This window comes from Petaurus breviceps, unplaced genomic scaffold (genome assembly GCF_028583685.1).
Source record: "Petaurus breviceps papuanus isolate PSGF00001 unplaced genomic scaffold, PetGlider_PUasm1.0 174, whole genome shotgun sequence".
In the NCBI taxonomy this organism is placed as follows: domain Eukaryota; kingdom Metazoa; phylum Chordata; class Mammalia; order Diprotodontia; family Petauridae; genus Petaurus; species Petaurus breviceps.
Genome location: NW_027185761.1, coordinates 391,988 through 408,221, shown reverse-complemented (window position 1 = coordinate 408,221; position 16,234 = coordinate 391,988). Strand labels below are relative to the sequence as shown.

At 35.5% G+C, this 16,234-nt stretch overlaps 1 protein-coding gene across 1 annotated transcript in view; it reads right to left on the bottom strand.

The window, feature by feature from the left end:
• ABCA13 (ATP binding cassette subfamily A member 13) overlaps nucleotides 1-16,234 on the bottom strand; it is a 513,785-nt gene that overhangs the window by 203,758 nt on the left and 293,793 nt on the right. The window contains exons 42-44 of the mRNA XM_069084494.1: nucleotides 12,132-12,329; nucleotides 4,560-4,572; nucleotides 2,176-2,425 (exon numbers count right to left, since the gene is read on the bottom strand). Of these exons, the coding sequence (XP_068940595.1) occupies nucleotides 2,176-2,425; nucleotides 4,560-4,572; nucleotides 12,132-12,329 (461 nt within the window). The remainder of the gene's footprint in view (nucleotides 1-2,175; nucleotides 2,426-4,559; nucleotides 4,573-12,131; nucleotides 12,330-16,234) is intronic.

Here is a 16,234-nt window from a genome sequence, read left to right as displayed (position 1 = left end):
GTTCAATGTATATTTTAAATGCCTAATCTTTTTTTTAAAGAATTAGGATTGTGCAACTATGATTAGGGAATTACTATAAGGAAAATAACAATAATAAAAGATTTTATACAAGCATATATATTAATGTGTACTTTACATATACCATCTCAATTGATACAGAAAACCTGGAATGTTGATAGTACAACTATTACCTATTATAGCTTACAAATGAGAAAGCTGAGGTTGAGAGATGAAATAATTTGTCTAAGAACTCACAACTAGCAGGTGACAAAGTTGAGACACTAATATTAGTTTTCTGATTTGGAATACAGAGCCCTTTGTACTACAACACGCTGTATCTCCAGTGTAAGACACTGGATAGAGAGGTGAGAGACAGATACACAGACACATAGAGAGAGGAAGAAAGGTGAATGGAGAGAGAGAAAGAGAGAGAGAGAGAGAGAGAGAGAGAGAGAGAGAGAGAGATGGTGATGATGATGATGATGATGGACAGATAGATGATAGATGCTGTTCTTATTCCCATTTTATAGTTGAGGAAACTGAGGCAAATAGAGGTTTAGTGATTTGCCCAGAGCCTCACAGACTTAGTAAGTTTCTGAAGCCAGATTTGAATTTAGGTCTTCCTGACTACAGGATCAGTGCTCTAATCACTGTTCCATGTAGTTGGCCTAAAAAGGGGAAGTAAAATGCTAGATTAAATAGGGGGAGCACTAAGAAGACATCACCTTCTCTAAGTTTAGAAAAAAATAACCATCTATCCTATGAAACAAAGACCAAGATTTGTAGTAAAGCTAAGCTTTTTATAGCAATGCTTGGAAACATTGGGACCAAAGATTGAGAACTAGGGATATAAAAAGGAAACTTCCTAACTCTGATAGGAGCAGAATTATATAAAAATTATATAAAAAGTACCTATTAAGAGTGCAAGCTTCAGGAGGTATATAGTCAAATATATTAGTATGCTTTTGTTTATTCTATCTCTAAAATGTTACTTCCTTTCAATGTTATATAAATATCTGCAAAGACTACTTAACAATTATTTTTTAATATTTAACTAATAAAATTATACATGGCTGAATATTTAATATTTGTGAAAATATTTAATAATTATATTTAATATTTCAAGTAACCATGATTCCATGAGTTTAGCCTACATTGATAAAGATTCCACCCACTTTATATACTCAACAATACTACAACATTCAAATGTTTCTAGACAGTTACATGGTGTATTGGATAAAGTGGTATACTTGGACTCAGGAAGACTGGAGTTCAAATCCTGCCTCGGTCACTTACTATCTATATGACTCTGGATAGGTCACTTAACGTCTTGGCCTCAGTTTTCTCAACTATAAAATGGGGAGAATAATAACATCTACATCAAAGGATTGTGAGGACCAAATGATAAAATATAAAAAGGGCTTTGTAAATCTTAGAGTATTATATAAATGCTCTTTTGATATTTCTAATCTAATTGAACACAAACTAGTAATATCTCTGGTGCTAAGGTTTTCACAATTTAGGTAGACTGCTCCTTAGATTACAGAAATACAACCTGATCTCTGCTAAAGTTCCATTTTCTTTCAACCTTCCCCAAACATATGCACCCCACACATAGCTTTTAAGAACTCTGAGTCACCTGCACTCAATGATGAATCATTAGAAAAGGACACTACTGGAGAATCTAATAATTATAATAATAAAGAGTATTTCATGGAAAAGGAAGCAATGACTAGATTATGTTCTATGTATGTACTCAGTATCCACACCTAGGGGACTTATGGATGAACTTAAAAAATTACTTAGCAGAAGCTACCCAAATTGAAAGTATGGCATGTAGGAGGAAATAATCCACTAGAAAAGGAGTTATTAACCTTTTTCTGTTTTGATGTGTGATGAAGCCTATGAACTCCTTCTCTGAATAATATTGGCAAATACATATAATAAAATGCATAAGATTGCAAAGAAACCAATTATAGTAAAATACAGTTATCAAAATATAAAAAACCTTGAGATCATGGGCTTCAGTTTAAGAACACCTGCAAAGGGTAAGACTTTCAAATTCAATAATATAAAGTCATAGCACACATCACATAAACATTTTTTAAATGTTTTCAAAAGGATAAACTATTAAAACCTATAATTGCCAGGCATGAAGACTGATATGACTCTCACCTAAAAAAATATGCTTCTTCACTGTCATAATGCCCTGGTGTCAGTTTGAGTGAAGGGTAATCAATAACTAATGGCTTCACCATGAACAAGCCCATTGCTAAAGCCACAAACAGAACAGGCAACACCAAATCTGACAAAGTTCCTTTCCAGCCCCTCCTGGTGTGATGAAACCTCTTCATGAGTAAAGCAGCCATCTGTGTGAGAAGCAGCATGCCTCCTTGATTTGGCTTTATCTTCCTATGTGAGTTGTCTGAAAGAAGAAAAGTACAAGAAAAAAATGAGGATGTAACTACAAATGGAAATAGGATTCTTCCCTAATGCCTTGTTTATTCCTTTGGTTTAGTCATAACAGCCCCACTGTTATAAGATCAGATCAGAGTATGTATGAATAGAATGGTAAAAAAAAATACTTAGCAGATTTCAAAAAAGGAATAAATACTCCATTTAAGAAGAAAACAAGTAGTCTTTCAGAATTATCTGCTCATTGACAACATCATGCCTAAGTCTTGAACTCATCCATAGGTTAAGCTTTGCAGGTGCCCCACCCCTGGCAAGTATGAAGTTATAAATAACCAAGAGAGGAGGAGGAGGACAGGAAAGTATTTACTATAGAAAGTGTTTGTCTCAGATGCCAGACTGTTTGACCTTAAGAACCGTTCATCCAGAATTAACTACTAAGGGGAAGACAGAACCAAGAGAGGTGCAGAATCAACTTGAGGTAAAATAAATGTTGATAGGGAGATATCTTTCATTTTACTACTGGGAGATGAGATAATTACCTCTATCAGAACATTTTGGCAGCTTTTCTTCAACTTATAGCCTTACAGAGTTGACTAGAGCAGAGGTATTTAATGTATCCACCCACAACACTCCCAAGTGTGACAGGAAACAGATTAAAAAACAATTGGGAAATATTTAGCAAAATTCATACAAATACGATAGAACATAGATAATGTTAATATGGGTTTTTCTATGTTGATATGCAGTGAATAGGATTCTTATGTAAGGCATAGTGGATCTGGTTCTACTCTAGTTTGACATTCCTAGCCTGGAGCATTGAAAGGTTAAGTGTCTTGTACGTGTTCACAAAGCCAGCATGTGTCAGAGGTAGGATTTGAACTCATATCATCCTGGTTTCAAGCACAGCTCTTTATCCAGTCTTTCAGGCTCTTTATGCTTCTCTTTGATCCTAAAGTATAGGCATTGATCTCAATACTTTAAATTACATTTGTAAGACAAATGTTCTTCCTGTTCAACCCATAGACAAGTTTTTGACTTAGAAATAGAGTAAAGAGGTCATCAGATTTAAAAGGGACATTGGAAATCATATTGTGCAGTGTTTTCATTTTACAGATGGAATAACTGAGGACCTGAGAAGGAAAGTGACTAGACCTCAGTCACATCGATCCTAGCTATTGTAGTAAATAGTAGAACTAAGATTTGGACCCTGACTACAAATCAAAAGTTCTTTCCATTATATCATTGATTCTGTTCTTTAATAATTTTAACTTCCTTCCCCTGACACAGGTCCCAGAATAATGAGTCCCTCATACACCATCCATATATTTTACTCTTTCCTTTCTTCCTCTACTTTTATCTCTTCCTCTCTTCTTCCTTCATGCTCCTCTGATCTCCTATATTACCCTATACTCTGAAACAGGACTCTGTAGCCATTAAAGCATCTTGACGGTCTCAGGTACAACTCCTTTGAATGAACCATCATAGAGGTCTAAGATCACTGAGATTCTTTAACAGAAGAAAGGATGACAGTATTATAACTGTCACTCTTTAGACAGCTGATTAAACACACTCCTAGTAAAAATAACTGAAGACAAAGTTAATATCCTTTAATTGTGACATACTCAAAGAGTACAAACTTACAAGGCAAAGAATGAGCTGGTGTTTTTAATTGAGAGAGTAGGAATTACCCACTGCTGTGACTTTTTATTTTGCTTTTTGGAAGGCAATTGAGGTTAAGCGACTTGCCCAAAGTCACATGGCTACTTTTTGTGTTTAATGTCTGAGGCCGGATTTTAACTCAGGTGCTCCTGACTCCTGGGTCGGTGCTCTATTTACTGCACCACCACTCCCATGCTGTGACTTCTTTATCTACACACACACATCATCATCATCATCATAGGGACCCTCAACCTCATTTAGGTTCCAGCTGTTTCCTTTTCTCTAAATCCTCATGTTACAAAAGAAAGTAAGCCAAACTAAATCTTCACTGCATTAACTCCAAGAGATACAAATAAATCCATCAGAAGTAAATCTCAGGCAACATCAGCAAAACAAGGGTGAGCCACTGTAGATGAGTATTGGCACAAATTATGTCTGAAACTCAGAACAAGGCATGATCTACCATCTGTATCAATACCATTTACCCAATGGTTCTTTCTAGAATATTTCAGAAAATCCAATAAAAACTATATTAAAAGAAAAGGAAAATTGACCCAACAGAAAAATAGATGTGCTAAATTGATTGTACAGCTCATTTGTACTAAACTGAAAATATATTTCATTTGAAAAAGTAATGCCCATCTTGGATGAACCAAGTTTTTCTTAAAGACATTTTAAAAGAAACAATTTCATCCCTTTAATAGAGATATTATCTATGAAAGCATAGCCCAAAAGAAGCCTCTATGGCAGGCTCTAGGGACATGCTTTAGAACAAAAATGAATCCTTGAGAAAATGAAAAGTTGAGTTTCAAAAGGGAGTCAATCATTAATGTGGTTGAAATGTGATGTGGTTTAAAAGTTTTACAAGTACAGGTTACATTTCGTATGAGATGTGATCAATTGACTGCTCAAATTCATATAAAGATTTCTTCTTGTGACAGAAAGGTTAGTCCTGAATTCAAGTTATTCTGGCACTACTCTAAAATAATAATAGATAACTTATGAATTCAAAGATATTTGTAATAAACTAATAGGGAAATACATTTTGCATGACTACACAAGTATAAGCTATATAAAATTGCTTGCCTTCGCAGTGAAGGAGAAGGGAGGGAAGGGAGGGAGAAAAATAATGTAGAGCTCAAAATTAAAAAAAAAAACAAATGTTAAAAATTGTTTTAAATGTAATGGGGAAAAATAAAATATTAAATAAGTAAAAAGGAGAAATAAAAATAATGTTTGTTACAAAAATGTTAATATTGAAGATTGTGTTGGGGAGAAGAATGTTGGTAATAGATAATGGAATTACTTGTATTTTATTCATTAAAATGAATGAAGTTAAGATCACTATTGATATTCAATATTAAGTTTTCAATAAAACATTGAACTTTTTTAAAGGATTGAGGAAGATAGAGAACACCAGTTTACTTGAAATTCACTATATAGCCATGTCAAAAAATACAAAGTGAAATAGAGAAGGTAATTTAATCTAATTTGAACAAAAATTAATCACTTGAAATTCCCACCTCCTTCATTTGAATTGCTTAGATAATTATCTCGATTGTCCATTTTATTCTGGCGATGGAAAATCATCTCTATTGTAGTATGCTGCCCATTACATGATCCTACAGCTATATAGATATATACATACATATATACAGATAGATGATAGATGATAGGTAGATAGATAGATAGATAGATAGATAGATAGATAGATAGATTGATTGATTGATTTACTACTTATTCATTTGATCATAAATGTAGAGCTGGAAGGCCCCTCATAGTCCATTTAGTCCAACCTTTACAGAAGAGGACACTGAGGCACAGTATTGTTAAGCAGCTTGCCCAAGGTAATAGCGAAAATCAAAAGCAGGACTTAAGCCTGGGACCTGACTCCAAAGTCACTATGCTCGCTGTACTATACTGCTTTCAGCAAGACAGACAGTAATTAAGCTTCAATCTTTGTCTTCCTCCTAGCAATTTGATAGCTATAGTTAAATTTTTCCTTCTAGTTCCAGCTTCTCAAAAATTCCCATCTCACAGCCCCAGAAATAATAGCTAGGAAGGCAATAACAGAGTATCTTGGCCAAACAGATGTTAACTATGGAGAGGGAAACTGAAGGTCCAAGTGGTAGAGATTCCTGGATATCTGAAGTGACCCCATACCCAATATCTCCAAAATTGAATTCATTATCTTTCTTCTCAAACCCTCCCCTCTTCCTTATTTCACTATTACCATTCAAAGTGTCACCATCTACTCAGTAGCCCAGGCTCCAAAACTAGATTTCATTCTCAACTCCTCACTCTCTCATTTACTATATTCAGTCTGTTGTAAAGTCCTATAGATTCTTGGAACATTTCTCATACACACCCCTTTTTTTTCCCTCTGACATTGCCACAATCCTGGTGCAGACCCTCATCACCTCATGCCTGAACTATTGCAGTACCCTTCTGATTGGTCTCTCTGCTTCACATCTCTCCCCACTTCAGGTACCAAATTGGTCTTCCTGAGGTACAGGTCTGACCAGATCACCCCATTATTCAGTAAACTTCACTGGCTCCCTATTACTTCTATGACCAAACATAAAATACTATTTACCTCTTAAAGCCCTTTATAACTTTCCTAAAAAGTCCTTCCAAGCTTTCCAGTCTTCTTTCAATTTATTCCCCTTTATATACCATGCAATCCAGTGACATTGGCTGTTTCTCATTTTAGACACTCCCTCTTGCAACTGTACACATTGGTTATTCCCCCCCATACCTAGAATGCTCTATTTCCATGTCTCTATCTCCTAAATCCCCTGGCTTTCTTCAAGGCTCAGCTAAAATCCCACCCTTAGTAAGAACCTTTTCCAGTTCTTCTAAATGCTATTGCCATCCCTCTGAGATTACTGCCATTTTAGTCTATTTGTATCTTGATTGTAAATAGATATTTGCACATTGTCTCTCTTATTAGGAATGTGAGCTCCTTGAGATCAGAGATTGTTTGTTTCTGCCTTTCTTTGTGTCACCAGCACTTAGCACACCTGGGACAGGGCAACTAGCTGGTGCAATGAATAGATCTTGGCCTGGAGTCAGTAAGACTCCTTTTCCTTAGTTCCAATCTGGCCTCAGACACTTACTGAGTGACCCTGAGCAAGTCACTTACCCATGCTTGCCCCAATTTCTTCATCTGTCAAATGAGTGAAAGAATGAAATGGCATACCACTTCTGTATCTTTGCCTAGAAAACACTACATGGGGTCACAAAGAGTCAGACACAATTAAAAACAACTGAACAACACCAGCATAATAATAATAAATAATAATCACTTAATAAAAATTACTTGACTCCCTTCTGAAAGAGTGGAGCCTTTAGTAACTATCTCTTCCATTTCAGCTCTGCTCTTCTTTCCAAGCATAGTTCAAGGGCTGCATATTAGATTTGACCTTACTGCTCATACTTACTCTTTTCATCATCATGTTTTCCTCTACCAAGGAAAGGCATACAGCCAAAGTCCTAAGCAATGGCCTTATTAGCCCTTTTAATTCACCAAGATAATCTGGCTGTCTTGACCAATCCTCTACACAAGTTCAAGGCCACTAACAATGGCGCTTGTAATTTTTGAATAGCCCTATAACATAAAAGTCAGGCTGTTTCCTTGAAACAACATGATGGTCAGGGTAAATTGGGAATTATAATTATGGAAATGACTGCAGTCTATGAATATAATTGTGATCATAAGTCAAATAAGACAATTTTTAACAATTAGTTCAGTGCTTTAATTTTATAAGCTAAATTATTCATAAGGACATTTCTATGAATTCTAAGCATAAAAATTTAATAGAGGGCTGATTCATTATCATAAACTCTTCTAGCCTTTTCCTATTTACATGTATGACCAGTTAATATATTTAGGATGCAAATTATATTCTTCTCCAAATATGATGCTTGTCTTTTCCTACAGAACATTTTAAAGAAACTGTGCCTGATATCTGCTAAAATTGAGGATAAACATTATTTAGCATGAAACTTGTTAATACCATTCTATGAAAAATAGAATGATACCTACACAGTTAAACAGTACTTACCCCTTATGCCCTTGGATCTTCTCCTTCTCCACATTCCTCTATTACAAACTATTCACACAAGGTAGGTATTTAAATAGCCAACATAGACATATATAATAATAACCACAATAATAGCACGATGAAGAACTAGAGAAATTATTTTTAGAACTTCACATGGCTACAAACATATACCTAGATAGTAACTTTGATGCAGATATGGTCAGACAGAGGATGGCAGAAAAACTATAGTGCAAAATATGATTTCAAATAAAGAAATGAAAGAGGACAAATGGTTGTAAGTTACTACGAAGTCTCATGCTTCTTTGCCATGAATATTTTCTGTTAGAAAGACTTGGAAGGTACTAGATGGGACAGCCTCCAGAACAATACAATTGAAAAGTGAGTTCAGATAGGACTCAACTTGAACTAAATATAGCAGTTCTTGTGTATTCAGTTGTCCATATTTTAAAATAGTTAAAACAAAGGTTAACATAAATGTCAAATTAAAAGACAAAATAAAGATGAAAAGACATCAGTGTATCCCATCATGGACAGCTCCAACCCAACTTGTTTCAAGAAGCTGTTGACTCCAAAAACTGGGAAGTAAACATGGACTCTCTCAGCCTTGCTGGATGCATTTCACCAGGATAAATCAGCTATTGTAAGAAACAGGTCCTAAGAGTTCAAAACGATCTCAAAAACACAATCATCTTTGAAGCAGAGTCAAAGATAACCTTCATTAAGAACAAAAGCTAATTTGCAAAATGTTAAATAAGTACATGTACAAAATTGCCAAAATCACTTTAGTGAAAAAAGAGCCTGTCTTGGCATGAGACAGCTTAACGTGATCAACCCAAGAATATCTGTTGACGAAAAATGAGAAGAGGGCAAAGAAAATATGGAAGAAATCTGACAGTAATCCTATAGCAACCTATTTACATTAACAATAAGTGGAACCACCATATTTGTATTCTACATCTTTAGCAGCTAATGTGCTCTAAAAAGACATTGATCTAATGAATTTCTCTTCTTTGCTAAATCTTTATGGGCATAGTCTATGAAATGCATTTAGTCGATGAAATAATGAGAAGGGAACAAGTAGATTTTGCATATTATTTTCTACAGTAGATCATATGATAGTCCTTTTATTCTTTCAGGATTTAAACAGAAAGCATCAGAATAAGGCAAAGGCAAGAGTACTGAGTCTATTCCTACACAAGGGGTAAAAGAAGGAAGGGAAGCCATGGAGAAGGAAATAGAGAGAAATTTAGGTAGTATTTCTGGATTCTGGAAAAGTGGCTGAAAGAATAGAATTCAGGAAAATTAATCAATTAGGACTTGAAAAGAAAGGTTCAGAAAAGGAAAAGAAGTAGGTAGTTGGCAAGCCTTGCTAACTAAGAAAAGGTTAAGTGGAATACATTTGTGGGCAAAATGAAATGTTAGAGGAGATTGGTTTTGTAGGGCAAGTAGATGAAGTCGACAGGAAATTGGACAAAGGTGGGGAAGATGAAGTATGGTTATAGAATTGTAGTTGAGTTTAAAGATTGGACTTTAAGGGGTTGTTGTCATTATTACCACATACAATGAGACTGTGCTATGATTTAACAGAAGAGATGAGGATGAACTAAATTTTTGAAATTGCAAAACTCAATGATCACAAACTATTCACTGCTGCAAACTCTATCTCATTAAAACATTCTCTTAGGGATATTCTATAACTGCAAAGCATGAAACACTATTAGGAACACCTATATAAGATGCAAAATTAAATGTAATAAAAAAAAGGCAATGGTAATATGTGTGTTGGATTAAGTAGGCTAGGAGGTGGACAGCCCAATGGCTATGTTAATACTTGAAGTTATTAAAATAACTAGTATGTTGGATAGAAGCTTTTGGAATGATTTCAGTGAAAATATGTAATGGGAATGTAAATTTTAAAGATCTTCCCTGCCCCTTGGCTAAAGTGCACTTGGAGCCTGGGGTGGGAGGCTTGTTTTTCAGTTGATACTTTTTGATTGGTCAGTGGATCCAAAAGGTTGTTACATTCTCTGAGCCAGGAGAAGGCTATATAAGCCCTGATGTGTAGCTTTGTTTTGGGGGCCTACTTTGAGAAGTGTTCTGTGATTTGATATGGATTCTGGGAAGCCGTTGTCCAGAGCCCCCCGGCTTTGAAAAACCCAGATGTTGATTTGGTATGGATGTAATGGTTGGACAGTTTGGAAAGCTGTCTACTTGATTTGTTTCTGTCTTGATAATTCTGCCTATATACTTTGAAGTTCGGGGTGCTGACCTTTTTCCCCTGAACGAGGTAAACGATATATGTTTGACTGATGTAAGCTTGTTAACCCATTTTGAGTTGCTTTCCTTTATCAAAGCAGATCAAAGAACCTGTGGTGGCATCAACCTTGGGGACGCTTGGGGTGCTTGCTGCTACAAAATACAAGGAGGAATTAGAAAGAGTAAGCAGGTGTGGAGGAATTGTGATTTGTGTCAGTAGAAGGAATCCCTCTATCAATTTAGGTCCACCTAAATATTGAAGTAATAAAATGAAGACAAGTGTCTAGGATCAGTATTATACTGAGTGAAATATCTGTATATTTCAGAGATATCAAAAATAGGATCAAATTATTTACATATATTCCATCATTACAAAATCAATCCATATATCAATAAAATTTTCTTCACTGCCTACTATGTTCTGAGGGATTCAAAGACAAATATTGAGCAGTTCCTGTGCTCAAGGAACTTACTTTCAATTTTTAAAAATGCACATGATAATATTGTTAAAGAGGAATGTGGATGTACAGATTGAGAGCAGAATCCCATCTGATTCAACCTTCTCATTTTGATTATAGGAACACTGAGACCTATCATAGATTAAGCAATTTATTAAAGATTATTCAGGTTGTGAGTAGCAGAGCCAGAATTTGAATTCATGTCCTCTAACCTTAACTCAGGTGTCTTTCCAGTGCACCCCATAGCTATAGTCCTACTTCAAAAGCTGCTTTCTATATGTGCATTTTCTTTAGAATAAGGACCATATCCTCCATCATCCTGCACAGTACCAGATCTCAGCACTAATAGCAAACATGAAAATATTGCATATAAAAGCCATTTCTTACAATAATGGCAAATTGTCATAGACACAAAATAATGCCTATAAAAAGAAAAATAAATGTTTCATATTACTTTATTTTAAAATCCCAGAGGGGAAAAGCAAAAAAAAAAAAAGAGGTCTACATTCTTCTAAATTGTTCTGTTTATTTCCTTACTATACCTTTCCAAGGCCCAAATTGTGACACCCAGATTGTGACAGATTTGTCAGCGTGTTATAATACACTAAATGTATTTGCTCATCATTTGTCTGCAAAAAGAAAATAACCGGTTGAAAGAGCAATTTTCCAGGTGTCATGAAACCATATGCTGTTGATTTGCCATTGATTTGAGCCTTTGGAAAGTACTGTAATTACAGCACCCAAAACGTTAAAACACCCACGGTGTGTGGCTTTTAAGGATGAAGCTTTGGAATAGGGCCAGTCCTATGCATTGGTGAACTAGTTAGACAACCATGTGGTTGAGAGGTGCTGAAAGGCCCACGTGTTTAGAAGTAGCTTACAGAGGCAGTATGCTGGAATGGAAATCATAATAAAAGAATCATGAGACCTTGTGCTGGCTCTGCTGCCAACCAGTTGTGTGACCTTAGACCAGTCACCTCTCTAGGTCTCAGTTCCCTCATCTATAAAACAAGATTGTAATATGTGATTTCCAGCATCCCTTCTGATTAGAAAATTCTTTAATTTCTAATCTTTAGACTAAAGTGAAATAGAGGAAATTTAGTTTATATACTCAAACATAGGTAAACAAATAATATTCTTAGATATATTCTTCTAGTAGTTCCTTTCTCAGAAAAATTAAGGAATTAGAATAAGTAATCTATAAAATTGTAGCCCAAATATTTTCTATTTCTCTATGTTTAATGTGGTGAAGTAACTGAAATGTATCATCAGATACCTTTTTGGGCCAAGACATCATTAGGATGTCTCCATTAATCGTAAAAATGCAAATATAAAACATAGTGGAGGCCATCAAAAATTCATTCCAGGTAATGTCAACGGGGCTTTCACTTTTGCTCAGCAAATCTCCCACTGTGTCGACAACTCGCTTCAACAATTCATAAGCATTACTATGTGCAAGGCATCTTGCCAGACACTGGAGGATACAAATACAAAAAAGTCAAGTCTTCAATGAGCTTACAGCTTACTAGAGGATTCAGCATGTACACAAATAAGTCTATTATAAAATCAAATATGAGGGTGCAAAGAATTGTAAGCCCTCCCCCAAAGTTACCATCCTACATCTCTCTCCTTCCCTTCACTGCCATACTTCTACACCTATCATCAATGACTACACTTCCTGACCATGCTTCACTCAATCCCATATCCTCTTCTCAACGTTCTATCTAAAACCACACCAATAATTTTCACATTACTGTATCCAGTGGACTTTTGAAGCATAGGGTGATGGATTCAAGTTGGAAGGGACCTCAAAAATAATTTATTCCAATTTGCTTTTTTTTTCATAAAAGGGAACTGAGGTCCATAATGGTTAAGTGACTTGAAAAGATGACAAAAGTTCATAAGAAGCATAGTCAGGATTTCAGCCCAGGTCCTTGACCTCCAAATCCAGCACTTTTTGCACTATGTTGCACCAGTCTTTGAAGATTCCCATCACTTCTCATCTGCATGTCGACATTGTGAACCACTTTTTTCTTACTGAAGCAATCTCATCTGTTGCACTCACCAGAACACTGAAGGGACAGTTATTTCCACTAATTTCCATTTGAAACTTGTGCAAAGTGAGGACAAATGACTGGTATGAGGTCAAAATAAAGAAAATTCTGTACCCACTAGGCCACTCTACCTCCTAGAGACCACAGGAGGGGGAAAGGTAGCAGGTGGCATGAACAAAAGTCTGATAATTAGCTGCAACTGCCAGGCATAGCTTTCCAACCTGAGGCTCCCTAAAATGTCAGTCTTCATCTCTCCACATTTAGCAGTTCTTCTAAATGCCACAACTGCACACTTTGAAGCAACAGCATAAGAATTTTCATTGTGAGACTAAAACTGCAGTAGATCGATAGCCTTTCTTTCCTCCTTCTTTCTTTTTTTTTAAAGCAATTGGGGTTAAGTAACTTGCCCAAGGTTACATGGCCAGTTATTTTGTGTGGGTGTTAAGTATCTGAGGCTGGAACCGATCCCGGGTCCTCCCAACCCCAGAGCCGGCACTCTTACTCACTGTGCCACCTAGCCACCCCTCTTGCTTCCTTCTTGAAAATCAAAAATACGTAGAGACTGAAGGAAAATTTCTGTATTTCAGGAGAGTGGTCAGAAGATAAACAATAAAAGGCTACATCATGAAACAGCTATCATGTCCTATGCTTCAACATAGGCATGTTCCCTGTTTCTTTAAAAATTCCAATTTTTGTTTAGCTGATTAACTCAAACAAGACCCACCCACTCCCAGACCATGGAAACAGGCTTGTGACTGTAGTGAAATTATACAGGACTGATACTCAGACGATTAAAATTTCCATTTCAGTTCTATGACTTTAGTACCTATGTTGTATCTTACAAATCCCTTTACCTCTCAATGACTCCGTTTCTTCATCTGTAAAAGGAGGAAGTTTTACCAGATGATTTCAAAGTCCCTTCCATCTCTACTAAATGGTATGATTCTTACTTTACTGCTGACTACAACAACAAAGGAAATCCACCCGGATTTCTAACACTACTTGACCATTATCACAAGTCAAGATGACAGAACTCATAAACCTAACTAGAAATATATTTTATTGAATTATCATTGATTCTCCACTCTTATTTGAGAAATAAATAAATATTTTCTTGCCATTTCTAGATATATCAAATACTAACTCATTTACTTCTAATATTACTGGTAGTGGCAGAGAATATTATCTTCCCAGACTTGGGAGATTTGCAAATCCTTTAAAATCAGAAATTGTATTTTCTAAACTTGATTTTTACAAAATATCACATATTGGAATGAAATGAGGAGTTTAATAAGTGCTTTTGATTACTTGTTACCCCCTTTTGCATTACTTAACATAAGTTTTAAAGTGTAATAATGTTCTAGTTTAACAATCAAGAATATGAACTGATGTTTATTACCTTCTGATTAGCTTATTCTGGTTACTGTAATTTGCTTTTTTTTGTATGAGAATGAGTTTTTGTACCCAGTCTCCCAAAATCCCTTTCATTACTACTCTCCCATTCTTGCCAAAAGTGGTTGCTGGGTGAAAGTTGTCAAGGTCAAGTGTACTGTCCAAGCCTATTCTTGTTCTATTATGCTTTAATAAATTGAATTTGAACAATTCTCCCTGTAGTATTCTCTCTGTTGATTTGGTCTAATATGGAAAAAAATCTTCTTTGACATGTAGAATTAGCAGAAGCTAGCTTTCCTTAAAAGTAAAGGAATTTTTGAAGTTTTAAAGGGACAAGAAAGTTGAGTAAAGAGAACTGACATTGATTTTATTGGAATAATAAATCACACATATGGATATCAATAATAAAAATCGTATGTGTGTATATATGTGAATATGGGGACTGTGCTGTCTAAATATGGGGATAGGGACTGTACCAATGATTTCAGTGACATAGGAAACAACCAGCTGAACAAACTCTCTTTACCAATGCAGACCTTCTCTGAAGTATATAATATAGTCTTAGACAGTTTTCCAGAGAAATTAGAGAGGCTGACTGATTTGCCCAGCATCCCGTAGTCAATACGTGATAAAAGCAAATTTTCAAGCCATGTTTTTTTGGGAGGTTCAACAATGCCTTTATATCTATTATGCCATGCTATCTAAAGAGATAAAGCATTATGGCAGTAAAGTGGATGATATTTTTGTAATGCCTGCCCTCATCCTACAAAAAAAATTAATGATTTGATGCTAACCATTTGAAATAATCATGGATAAGATTGTTCCATATTATCAAGATAAGAAGCAACTTAACTTAATTTTAACAAAGTTACAGGAAGTGATATTTTTACATTTACAAAAAAAAGCCAAACTATTCAAATCAGATCTGAAAATTTAAACTTTAATTTTATCTTGCATGGCTTGATACATTGGCCTTGTTTCCCAATGGAAATAATTATAATTACAAAAAGGAAGGTATGATGTTTTCTGTATGTGTAAAGAGATGCAAATATGGTTTTCCAAGTTTATGCTGAATTTGGTTTTCAAAATTTATACTGAATTTGGTTCCACTGAAATGGGTCACATGACTGAAGGAACTCAAGTAGTTATCACAAAAGAGAAAACAGAGAAGATGCTACCTAGCCACATAATCTTCTATGGCCATGGATTCATTGGTATATAGAGAAGAAGGGATGATTAATGGGCATGTACTATATTTATATCTTTATGATACTAAGAGATGTCAAGGATTAGCCCCAGCACATTGGAAGGACAGTCTATGGTGACTTTGTAGAAGACCATGACTGAGAAAGGAAAGAAGGGGCATGAATGAAGGAGTTGCATTCCACATCAGTGAAGAGGCTTTCCAATTTAATGGGATCACAGCTACTCTGGAGTGCTGGAGTACTAAGGGAGTGATGAGGGAAATGGGGGAAGGAAGGTTTCTTTTATTTGATTTTGTCCTACATGAAGATAGTCACTTAGGAGTTGGAGGCGCAGGGTACTGTGCAACATTCAGAAAAGCTCACCATCATCAGGCATTTCTCCTTCCAGCAACAGAGACCCTATATTCCTTTTAGCATTAGCTTACATTAAATGTTTTTAGCATTAGGATCTGTATCTCCCTATCAATTCATTTTTATAGGAAACATGGGCTGAACTTTAAAGAAGGAAGAAGCTTTGAATACTAGTCATTTCATATATTTTTCCTAAATGAAGCAAAGTTGGCAAAAGTTCATGTGTAGAATTAATTAATCAACAAAAAACCATTAAGGATATTTAATATGCCAGGCAATAGGGCTAGAAAGACCAATGTGAAACAGTCTCTGCCCCCCAGGGGATTGCATTCTATCTATCTATCTATCTATCTATCTATCTATCTATCTATCTATCT